The following is a 12,381-nucleotide window of genomic DNA, read 5'->3' as shown; positions in this document are numbered from 1 at the left end:
GGGAAAGCGGGCAGTTTGGCCCCTGTAATTAACTTGCAAAACGAAGAAAAAAAGAAAGGGTTGGGGGCGGTGGGGGGTCTCAGTATGGGGAGTATGCCAAGGAGACCCTCTGGGAGGTAGGGCTTTTTTCTGTTTCATCGATGGAAGCCACAGACAATCCGTTAATGGGGGTGGGAAGTTTAGGAATTATGAAGATGACCTTAAGATATTGTGGAGCATCTCTCTGTGCGCCCTATTGCCCACCCCCACACCTCTCTCTCTTTTCTCTCTCTCACTTTCTGTTTCTCTCCATCTGTGTGTGTGTGCGCGCGCGCGCGTGCGCGTGTGTGCGTGTGCTTCTGCTTGCAGCCTTGTGTCAAAAAACAGCCGGGAATTTTAATGAAGACGGTAAATGATAGCCATTCCAGACGCATGTCACTTCTCTCGATCTGTGTGTGTGTGTGTCTGTCTGTCTGTCTCTCTCTCTCTCTCTCTCTCTCTCTCTCTCTCTCGTGACCTCTCTGTCTGTTCCACCCTCTCTCTCTCTCTCTAATAAAACAATGTACTGCTTTCTACTTACCCTTCCCGCCGCCCCTCGCCCCTAAGACAACACGAGCTAGATAGCAGTGGACATCTGTGTGGTGGTGACCGTATGCCGCTACAAGGCGCGAAGAGAAATTCAGTATGGTGTACTTTTAAGGTGGTGCCACCCACAGGCGTTTTCATGTGGCACCATAATATTTTCAGTGTCCTCCGTCTCTGTGTCACTCCAGGATTAGACACCCCGTCATCTTTGCCCCCCGCACCCCTCCTCTCTCGCTCTCTAAAAAAAAAAATATATATATATATATATATATATATATGTGTGTGTGTGTCGGTGGGAGGGTGTGTGTGTATGTAGTTGTTCTTCAGAATGTCTGTGATATTGATGGATTGAAAAGTCCGTGAATTAGTGGTACTGATGTCCCGAACACTCAGTGAATGTCTGTGGTACCGATGGCTTCAACTGTCACTGAATGGCTGCTGTATATGATGGCTCCAACACTGAATTTCTGTGGTGTAAATGGCGCCACCCAATCAGTGAACATCTGTGCTGTTGATAGCTCGAACAGTCATTGAATGTCTGTGGTACCGATGGCTCCAGCAGCCAGTGAATGTGGTACTGATGGCTCCAACAGCCTGTGAAATGTCTGTGGTACTGATGGCTCCAACAGCCTGTGGAATGTCTGTGGTACTGATGGCTCCAACAGCCTGTGGAATGTCTGTGGTACTGATGGCTCCAACAGCCTGTGAAATGTCTGTGGTACTGATGGCTCCAACAGCCTGTGAAATGTCTGTGGTACTGATGGCTCCAACAGCCAGTGAATGTGGTACTGATGGCTCCAACAGCCTGTGGAATGTCTGTGGTACTGATGGCTCCAACAGCCTGTGGAATGTCTGTGGTACTGATGGCTCCAACAGCCAGTGAAATGTCTGTGGTACTGATGGCTCCAACAGCCAATGAATGTGGTACTGATGGCTCCAACAGCCAGCGAATGTGGTACTGATGGCTCCAACAGCCAATGAATGTGGTACTGATGGCTCCAACAGCCAATGAATGTGGTACTGATGGCTCCAACAGCCTGTGGAATGTCTGTGGTACTGATGGCTCCAACAGCCTGTGGAATGTCTGTGGTACTGATGGCTCCAACAGCCAGTGAAATGTCTGTGGTACTGATGGCTCCAACAGCCAGTGAAATGTCTGTGGTACTGATGGCTCCAACAGCCTGTGAAATGTCTGTGGTACTGATGGCTCCAACAGCCAGTGAAATGTCTGTGGTACTGATGGCTCCAACAGCCAGTGAATGTGGTACTGATGACTAACAACCGTGTGGTACTGACTGTGGCAGGGCCTGAGCAGAGCAACATCATGAAGGAGCCGTGGTTCCTGGGAATGCTGATCAGCACCATCGGGGGCACGGTGTGGCTGGCGCTCTGCATCTTCAGCATCTGGCTGTGCCGGAAGCGCAAGCACAAGAAGAAGATGGCTCAGAACGGCATGTACAGCGGTGAGTGGCGGCGGTGTTGGTTTTTCTTTTGTTGGTTCTCTTCTTTTTTACTTTCCTTTTCTTTCTTATTTTCCTTTTTCACTTTCCTTTTCTTGTGCAAGTCTCCGTTGTTGATGTTTATCTCCACATTCAAATGATTTTTTATGTCCTTACTTTGTCACTGATCATGAGAGGAAAGGGATACGGGCAAAGTGATCGTGATGTTTTGTGTGTTCAGATGGCTTCATGTAAAAACAAAAGCAGTTGCTGCTTATTCAGTGTCCATCATGACAGAAACTTTTGTCTGTGACTTTCACACAGACACACACACGCCTATAGATGTAGAGATAGAGTGGGCCAGTAGTGGACGAAGGGGGTGAAGGATTGAACAATTCAGCTCGGCTTGTCTGGGGAAGTCGTTCTGTTGTGGGAATGTCGGGTATCAGTTCTTAATCCAGTCCCTTTTCTCCTTCAACCCACCCCTATTTCCCTTAATAATGTAGTTCGTTGCTACTGATTTGTATGCTGTGTGTGTGTGTGTGTGTGTGTGTGTGGTCGGGGGAGGGGGGGGAATGTTCGCACTATATGCACTTTTGTTCCTTGTCATTGTGAAGAAACAATGTGGTGGACTGTCTGACTGACACATACTGTGTGTGTGTTCGCCAACAGCGGTGCCTGTGCACAAGTCGGAGGAGTCTCGCTCCGGCGTGGTGCTGTCCAGGGAAGACGCCCTGTATTCACAGAAAGACCCCCACGGGACACTAGGAGGTGAGAGAGAGAACCAGGGATAGTGTGTGTGTGTGTGCGCGCGCGCGTGCGGGTGAGTTTAGCGCGTGTACTTGTTCTCCTTGATCTCAGAACAAACTTTGAAAAAAAAATGTTTAAGAAGCTGTCATTTAAGTCATCAGTCATTAACAAGTTACATTATGTGATTAACATTACATTTTTCCATTAACGCTATAAATGCCAGCAATAATAATCGTATTATCAGTTAATGCATGTCTCCTTTTAGATGATTCAACATGCCATAACGCCAAAATCTTCATTTTCTAATACTAACATCAGTTAACAATGCAGTTGTTTGACCATACCGTTAACTATACTTGCAAATCGCCGCTGATTAGTACACGCCTTAGCTGCAGACAGGGTGACAAGGCCATATATATGCTTTTCTAATGAATTGGCAGGGTGTCCTTTGGCAGGTACCCTCACGGCAGATAAGATGATGCTATCTCCCTGGTCACTTATGCTGTGACAAACAGGGCAAGCCTCGAAAACCTCAAAGAAGCAGCAAAGTGAAATTGAATATAAAAAAAAAGATAATAATGAATTTAACTTTAAAATAATTATGTATAATTAGATATATAAAAACGTTGCCTTTACGCCCTGTCTGCCGTGTAGGCTTAACGTGTGTGTGTTTTGTGTGTGTTTTTTGTTTGTTTGTTTGTGTGTGTGTGTGTGTGTGTTTGCTCGCGCGTGCGCGTGTGCCACACGTGCACTTGCGCGTGCTTGCTTGCTTGCTGCGTGCGAAAAAAAATCCCACGCTACCACCCCCTGCCACCTCATCGTCATGGACTGTACCACGCTCTCTCTCTCTTCTCTCCTCTCTCTCCCCTTCTAGCCTTCAATTATGAAGATCTAACCACCCTTCTGGACGTAGGGGGAGCCAAGGATCTTCAGGACGGAGGGGGCGGAGGCAGCAGCAGCAGCGGGGTGGGGGGCATGTACAGCGTGGCTACGGGTGGCGGAGGAGGGGTAGGAGGGGGCACCCTGATGCCCCAGATGAAGACGTTCTACCAGAAGCCCTCCTCCACCCCCGTGTCCGTGGCCCCCTACGCCACCACCACCCTCATCAACACCAGCGGCGCCGGCGTGGGCGTGGGTGGGGGAACCTCCGGCATGGCCAAACCTCTGCAGAGCAGTGTGAGTGTGGACGTGTGGGGATGTGAGAAAAAAAAAGAAAGTATAGAGACATAGAGTATATATGTACACACTCTCTCTCTCTCTCTCTCTCTCTCTCTCTCTCTCTCTCTCTCTCTCTCTCTCTCTCTCTCTCTCTCTCTCTCTCTCTCTCTCTCTCTCACACACACACACACACACACACACACACACACACACACAATGAAAGAGATCTGATTTTTCCATTATGTAAAACATTCAAGGAAGATGAATTACATTTGTTTTATGCTGACCAGTCCTAGGTGAGATTAGACTAAAATTTATTCCACACAAGTATTACCATTATCCGTGTGCCTTTAAGTTAAGTCTTCTGATGTCATCCACAAGACAACGTGACGCGCATAATCGTATCATGTTTAAACTTAAAACTTAGAGAAATTGTAATTTCGTAGTCTGTCATGAACTGTTTCTTATGTTAAGTGTTATTTTGTTGAAATCTGATTTTGTTCTTGAGTGTTTTGTAATAGTATTTGTTCACTCACCTCTTCATGGGGGGCCATGGCCTGATGAATAAACCATTCGCATTCCCATTCTCTCTCTCTCTCTCTCTCTCTCCCTCTCCCTCTCCCCCCCCCCTCCCCCCCTTATATATACCCTCCAAAACGGGGTATGGCTGCCTGTACTGGCGGAATAAAAACGGTCATACACGTAAAAGTGGGAGTTGCAGCCCACGAACGAAAAAGAAGAAGATATATCTGTATCAAAATATTTTACAGCTTAGTCTTTTGTGAAGGACTATGACTCTCAAACTAGGAGGCAAGACTGCACTGGCGAATTGGCCGAGTGAGTGAGGATGTAACTTGGGCAAGACTACACTTTGATCAAACTCTAGCCCAGACAGTTGCCTCGTCTGCTGTTCTGATGGTCACAGTCGGACAGCTATAATTCACATTCTTGTTCGGTATTTTATTTTATATTATTTGTTTATATATTTAATGTTAGGTCACTTTTTCTGTGTGTCTTATGCGTGTCTTCTTATAAAACCTTGTGAAGGTTTAATTGAAAATTAAACTTGCTGCTGATTCTCATCCAGATATGCGTGTCTTATGAACCTTGTTTAAGGCTCAGTTGACAATAAAAATAGATTCTGATCGTCATTCCGATTCCGCTTAACAGTGCCTGGAGGCCACGTTCCGCCCCATCAACCAGGCCTACGTGCACAGCAGTGCCAGTGGGTCGGGCGACAGCTGCCCCAAGCCAGGTGATGTCCGGTCCAGCGACTCCAACACGGACAACAGCCGGCCCAACACAGGTCACTACCCTCCCCCTTACGCCGGTAACCGCCCCTGCCCTGCGCTTCTGGCATGGCTTTTTGCTCTTTGTGTGTTGTGTGTGGCATTTTCATTACTGTGCTATCCTTTACGGGGTTTCCTGAAATAGACTTGTTTTGTTTTGTTTTGTTTTGTTGGTTGCATCATCGTCGTCGTTGACGACCTGGCTTGTGTGTGTGTGTGTGTGTGTGTGTGTGTGTGTGAGATATATATATATATATGTGTGTGTGTGTGTGTGTGTGTGTGTGTGTATGTGTGCGCGTGCGCGCGTGTGTGTGTGTGTGTGTTTGGTGGTGTGGTTGGGTGACTGTCAGGGATGCATGTGTAAATCAAATGGTAGTGATGAGGTGGGGTTGAAACTGTCCTTGGCAAACCATTATAATGTTGAATTTATGAAATCGAATCATAGTTCAAGAGAGGGGATGAGGTAGGGGTGGGGTGTGATAGCTTACAGCTACTGAAATCGCCAAGTTGTTTTTCTTGTAGTGGACAGCAATAATGCACAACAGGCTCACTGTCTTCATGTATTGTTGTGTCAGTGAAAATCCTAATACTTGCAGCAAAAGGCACTAACACTAACAGCAGCCATCGCTAAAAAGCATGAATACCCTCGCTGGTCTGCTTTCTGCTGAATTACTGAGACAGTATTGAATGAGTGTTATTAAGTTATGCACTGCGGTATATAATGTACTTTAAGAATTGAGTGTGCCTCGTTTTTGCAGGAGTGTTTTGTTGTTGTTGTTTTGTTTTTTGCGATAGAAAGAAGACTAACGGTTGAGGTCTTATCTCCCGTAGATCTTGATGACGTTAAAGTGCTGGTTATCCGGCTAAAATGTATCCGTTGTTTGTTGTTGTATTATACATGTAAAATCTGTAAAACATACATGAATTTTGAACTTTTCTGAATAATAAGATCAGGTAATGGTTTCTGTAGAAGTGAGCACTGTGTTCTTGGTGAAAACTTGTGTGCTCACAACAAAATAAAGTACACTGGTTACAACAAAACAAAATTCGGATGCCTTTCACACAGTTCAGTGAACATTTTAAAAGTATCTTTGCTGTATCAATATGAAGAACATGATTAGCTCTGTCGAGGGCGGTAAGAAGGATCTCATTAATGAACACTTAGGCACGAACGACTGGTCCCATTAGAAAGACAGACCCGAAATCTTTCTGACTCTGATGAAAACCCCTGCAGGCTGTCATCACGAAGGTGCAGAAAGCCTCATCAGCCCCGGCAGCGACAGCGGCAGCCTGACCACTGACGAGAACGGGATGCCCGTGCGGCGGCCCCCAGGAAAGGGGGGCAAGGTGTGCCCGGGCGCCGGCAAGCAGCCCATGGTCAACTGGGCCGAGCTGCTGCCCCCGCCCCCCGAGCACCCCCCGCCAGGCGGCGACCTGGTCACCTCGGCCCCGGACTTCCCCACCAACTCCCTGCAGCGACACCACCCGCACCTCGCCGCCGCCGCCGACGGCCAGCGCTTCGACGACAACCGCTCGCCCATCTCGCCCGTGTCCAAGATCTCTGCCTGCTCCTGCCCGGTCCCGCACGAGTCCCTGATGCACGGCATGCGCGGCGTGCCCTGCTACTCCGACACCGAGTACGCCGGGGGCGGCCCCCCGCACGGTCCCCGCTACCCGGACCTGCGCCCATACTCCCCCAAGCAGCTGAGCATGAGGACTCAATCCCCCATGGCCATGATGCCCGGGGGCGTGGGCGGGGCTAGGATGGGGGCCGGGGGGCCTCCCGTGGGGGGCCCAGGCATGCACCCGTGCCACACGTGCCCGCCCCCCGCCGCCGCCCCCGCCTACCTAGGGGGGCAAGGGGGGATGGAGGGCATGTGCCCCCACCACCACAACTATTACAGTGACATTGAGCAGTACCGGCCCCGGCCGGGAGCAGGGGGCTTACCCGCGGGGCCCACCTCTCTCCACGGGTACCGGATGCCCCCGCTGGAGGGCGGGGACCCTCGGATGATGCTCAGCGACTCTGAGGGCCACCCGCACCACATGCACATGTACCCGGGAGTGGTACCCGGGATGGGCGAGGGCCCGCACATGGACCGTGCCTGCCAGTCCTCCCTACCCAGCCTGGCCAACGAGTGTATCCACTCGCCTGGGTACCGGAGTAGCAGGTATGGACCCGTGTCCCTCCTGTGCTTGTTGATCTTGATTTTTGTTTGCTTATAGCCCACCCGTAGCTGTGCTAAGAACTCTCTCTCTCTCTCTTTCTCTATCTTCCTTCTTCTTCCCCCCTCTCTCTCTCTCTCTCTCTCATGGGACCCGAATAAACCACACACATAAAAAAAAAAAGAAATAGTTGGCACAAGTTCAGTCATATCCATGCCTCTGACACTGACCATTACGTGAAAAGGATTAAAAAACAAAAATTAACATGAACATTAACGCATAATACAAAACCTAAACTTGCAAACAAGCACGGACAAAGAATAAGTGAACTGACCAGCAAGAAAAGGAAAATGCCAGAAACAAAAGAGAAAGTTTCTAGCACAGAATTTCCAGAATGTCGGGATATTTAAACTGGGAACCTTAAAATCCATATTGAAAAATAAACATTTGTTTATAATTTGTAGTTATGACGGTATGTTTCCTTTTTTACTCCACAAAAACGCTGACTCTTTATAAAATATACTTATAATTGTTATTATGATGCTATGTTTCTCCTTGGTCCTCAGTATGTACTTTTGTTCATCATTTGTCATTATGATGCTATGGTTTCTTTTGGTCCTCGGAATATACTACTGTTCATCATTTGTCATTATGATGCCATGGTTTTTTTTGGTCCTCAAAACATACTTTTGTTCATCATTTGTCATTATGATGCTATGGTTGCTTTTGGTCCTCAGAAAATACTTTTGTTCATCATTTGTCATTATCATGCTATGGTTTCTTTTGGTCCTCAGAATATACTTTTGTTCATCATTTGTCATTATGATGCTATGGTTTCTTTTGGTCCTCAGAAAATACTTTTGTTCATCATTTGTCATTATGATGCTATGGTTTCTTTTGGTCCTCAGAATATACTACTGTTCATCATTTGTCATTATGATGCTATGGTTTCTTTTGGTCCTCAGAATATACTTTTGTTCATCATTTGTCATTATGATGCTGTGGTTTCTTTTGGTCCTCAGAATATACTTTTGTTCATCATTTGTCATTATGATGCTATGGTTTCTTTTGGTCCTCAGAATATACTACTGTTCATCATTTGTCATTATGATGCTGTGGTTTCTTTTGGTCCTCAGAATATACTTTTGTTCATCATTTGTCATTATGATGCTATGGTTTCTTTTGGTCATCAGAATATACTTTTGTTCATCATTTGTCATTATGATGCTGTGGTTTCTTTTGGTCCTCAGAATATACTTTTGTTCATCATTTGTCATTATGATGCTATGGTTTCTTTTGGTCCTCAGAATATACTTTTGTTCATCATTTGTCATTATGATGCTATGGTTGCTTTTGGTCCTCAGAAAATACTTTTGTTCATCATTTGTCATTATGATGCTATGGTTTCTTTTGGTCCTCAGAATATACTACTGTTCATCATTTGTCATTATGATGCTGTGGTTTCTTTTGGTCCTCAGAATATACTTTTGTTCATCATTTGTCATTATGATGCTATGGTTTCTTTTGGTCATCAGAATATACTTTTATTCATCATTTGTCATTATGATGCTGTGGTTTCTTTTGGTCCTCAGAATATACTTTTGTTCATCATTTGTCATTATGATGCTATGGTTTCTTTTGGTCCTCAGAATATACTTTTGTTCATCATTTGTCATTATGATGCTGTGGTTTCTTTTGGTCCTCAGAATATACTTTTGTTCATCATTTGTCATTATGATGCTATGGTTTCTTTTGGTCATCAGAATATACTTTTCTTCATTATTTGTCATTATGATGCTGTGGTTTCTTTTGGTCCTCAGAATATACTTTTGTTTATTATTTGTCATTATGATGCTATGGTTTCTTTTGGTCCTCATAATATACTACTCTTCATCATTTGTCATTATGATGCTATGGTTTCTTTTGGTCCTCAGAATATACTTTTGTTCATCATTTGTCATTATGATGCTATGGTTGCTTTTGGTCCTCAGAATATACTACTGTTCATCATTTGTCATTATGATGCTATGGTTGCTTTTGGTCCTCAGAATATACTACTGTTCATCATTTGTCATTATGATGTTATGGTTTCATTTTTGTGTGTCCACAGAAACGCTGACTCCCCCATGTCAGAGGAGCTGCCTGACTACGCAGGGGAGTCAGACATTGACGCAGCTCGCACCACAGACTGCCCCACCCCTGAGTCCAGCGTCAATGGTGAGGCAGGGGACGGCAGTATTTCAGGTAGGTGGCTTTCCCTCGGTTAATCTTGCCTGGAACCCCGGGTTTTAGCATTCCCAGTACAAGAGGAGCCCCAGTTCACCTTCTTGGTTAGTGTTCCTGGAGAAGGAGGGCCCCGAGAATAATACTCTCAGGTCAAGAGGAGCCCCAGGCAAGATTACCGCCAGGGTTGTATTCCCAGAATTATGGGATCGAAGCTTAGCATTCCCAGGGCCATAGGGCCCTAGCTTAGCATTCTCAGGGTTATAGGGCCATAGCTTAGCATTTGAAGGGCTGTAGGGCCCAAGCTTAGCATTCTCGGGGTTATAGGGCCCTAGCTTAGCGTTCCCTGGACTATAGGGCACTAGTTTAGCATTCTCAGGACTATAGGGCCCGAGCTTAGCATTCCCTGGACTATAGGGCCCCAGCTTGGCATTCCCAAGGCAAGAGGGCCCCTTAGAGGTCTATGGGCACGGGAATGGAGGAATCTGCTAATCTAGTAGATTCTGCCAGAAATGTAGTTCAGATCGGTGAAATGTCAGAATCTAGCAGAATCTGAAATACAGAATAATATGCCCGAATGTAATGCAGTCTGCTAGAATCCAGTAGCATCTGCCATAATCCAGTAGAACCAACTAGAATCTGCCAGAATATCATAGATGTTGATAGAGAATGATCTAGATGCTTATAGAATGTACTTAGAATCCAGTAGATTCTGCCAGAATCTTACCCTAGGATAGCATCACATGGTAAGGGAACCCCAGATTAGCCTTCGCAGGGTGAGAGATTCCCAGATTAGTCTTCTGTTTATATACTCACCTTTGTAATATTAAGCATGCGTGATTGTCACAAACGTGTGCTGGGGTTAAAAACTAATGTTTGTTTTCTGTTTGCCGATTCATAATATTAGAAATGGTGTGTTGATTTCTCCATGCTTGTTTTACGTATGCATGCCCAGTAAGAGACTGCTGCTGCTGTTGTTTTCTTTCTTCTGCTTTATTCATGTGTGCGGGTTGATATGAAATAACACCAGTGCGCCGGCATGGAACCTCGAACTTTCCATCCTCCCCTTCTTCATTCCTATACTCATGCTTTTCTTTCTCTCTCCCTCATCCGTTTTTCATCCCTTCATGGTGAATTCATACATTACTTCTTCCCACCCAATCCCTTGATCTTTGTAATTCATTGTAAAAAAAAAAATAATAATAATAATAATAAAAATCGAGCTCATCCAAGCATTTCGGTCTGTTTTAAGCAATGTACTGCCTGCTTTGTTAGCATTCCCATGGGCAAGAGAACCCAGATTAGATGTGGTAGCATTGTTTTAAAGTTACCCCCCCTTCTTTCTACGCCCCTCAACAAAAAAACAATTATATGGCCTTATCGTTGCTGTCTTTTATATCTTAAATATTTCTTCTGTGTATTTGCTGCTGGTATTTTGGTTTTGGTTTTCTTATTCACAACACATTTTCTGTCACTTGTCCTCAAAACACATTTAATTGCGTGACGTTTGGCATTCATTCCTACTCTTTTTATAGCATGATTGTGCGCCGAAAAATTCATGACACCATTTTGAGCTGACTAATTTTGTTTCGATAGCTGTTGAGAAAATTAAGTTGAAGTAATTTTGCGCATATAACTGCATGCTCGGGTTCATTCATTGTCAAACACTAATTCATAATCATTGTATTAAGTTTACAGCAGATTGCACCTCTCATACCGGTGACAGTATTTCACAACCAATGTGATCAGTAATTTACTTTCAAGTCACTAAGTGCTTCATTATAAATGTGACACGATTCTGCTATTCTTATTCGCATAAAAGATTAAATTCTCTTACATTTTGTTCCAGAATCGCAACGCTTATTGCTTTGTAGAAAGAGCTTTATGGAATGAGCACAAGTCATTTGATAAAACAGCATTTAAATGTCAATTTATTTTGGTCTGTGCAAGGCTGGCATGTGTGTGTGTGTGTGTGTGTTTGCAAGTGCCATCAATCGTTTGCAGAGAGATGCCAACTCACCCGTGTTGTAGAACTGAATGCATTTCCGAAAATTGATCTGAAATAAATTGTTAGTGACTTGCCATTGTTAGGCTTTCCTTCGAAAATATCGGAGTAACTTTACAGATAAATAATCAAAGATTTTAATAATGTAAGATCTAAGCAGTTGGTATCTCTGAATATACTGAATTAAAAAACTTCGTTCAGTTCAGAAATCAGTTCAGTTTATTTACTCAAGGAGACGTCTCTGCATTCGGACAAGTCTATATACGTGACACAGTCTGCAAGCAGATGTTTGACCAGCAGCGCAAACCAACGTGCTTTGGATAATGAATACATTGCTTGCCGTAATACTGACATGAAAACAATACAGAAAGAAATCAAAGCGTTTTTCAACAATATCTAAACAGTTCGCTTATCTGATTTATATATAGTAGATATGTATAATTTTAGTCCACAGTATTTCTTTTTGTCTACCGGTAGACAGCATTATCACGTATATGATCATCAGTATAATCACCGTGTTCACCAATGAAATTAATATCACATCGTAGCTTGCAACGTTTATTACCTGGTCATGTTCGTAATTTAAAAAGAAAGAATCTCACACCACCAGCGGTATCATCAACCATCATCCTAATCATTCTTCATCCCCACCTCTCCACCCCCCGCCCCTCAACCCCTATACCATCATCTCCTCACCTCATCCACTACCCACCCCTCCCCCAACACACCTCCATTCCTCTCCCTCCTCCTCCTCTCTCCCTCTCCCTCCCCTCCCCTCCCCCACCAC

General features: G+C 44.9%; 1 protein-coding gene across 2 annotated transcripts in view; it reads left to right on the top strand.

The window, feature by feature from the left end:
* The window catches only part of LOC143291672 (roundabout homolog 2-like), a 186,808-nt gene that overhangs the window by 164,792 nt on the left and 9,635 nt on the right, over positions 1-12,381 (top strand). Inside the window, exons 14-19 of one of the 2 annotated variants that reach the window (XM_076601682.1) lie at positions 1,869-2,027; positions 2,676-2,774; positions 3,667-3,929; positions 5,082-5,241; positions 6,435-7,371; positions 9,477-9,610. In XM_076601682.1, the coding sequence (XP_076457797.1) occupies positions 1,869-2,027; positions 2,676-2,774; positions 3,667-3,929; positions 5,082-5,241; positions 6,435-7,371; positions 9,477-9,610 (1,752 nt within the window). Of the gene's footprint in view, positions 1-1,868; positions 2,028-2,675; positions 2,775-3,627; positions 3,930-5,081; positions 5,242-6,434; positions 7,372-9,476; positions 9,611-12,381 lie in introns of both variants that reach the window. The other variant, XM_076601683.1, reaches the window with a different exon arrangement.

This window comes from Babylonia areolata, chromosome 17, assembly GCF_041734735.1.
Source record: "Babylonia areolata isolate BAREFJ2019XMU chromosome 17, ASM4173473v1, whole genome shotgun sequence".
NCBI classification, from domain to species: Eukaryota; Metazoa; Mollusca; class Gastropoda; order Neogastropoda; family Buccinidae; genus Babylonia; species Babylonia areolata.
The sequence above is the reverse complement of the archived record's forward strand: the minus strand, read 5'-3'. Positions and strand labels throughout refer to the sequence as shown.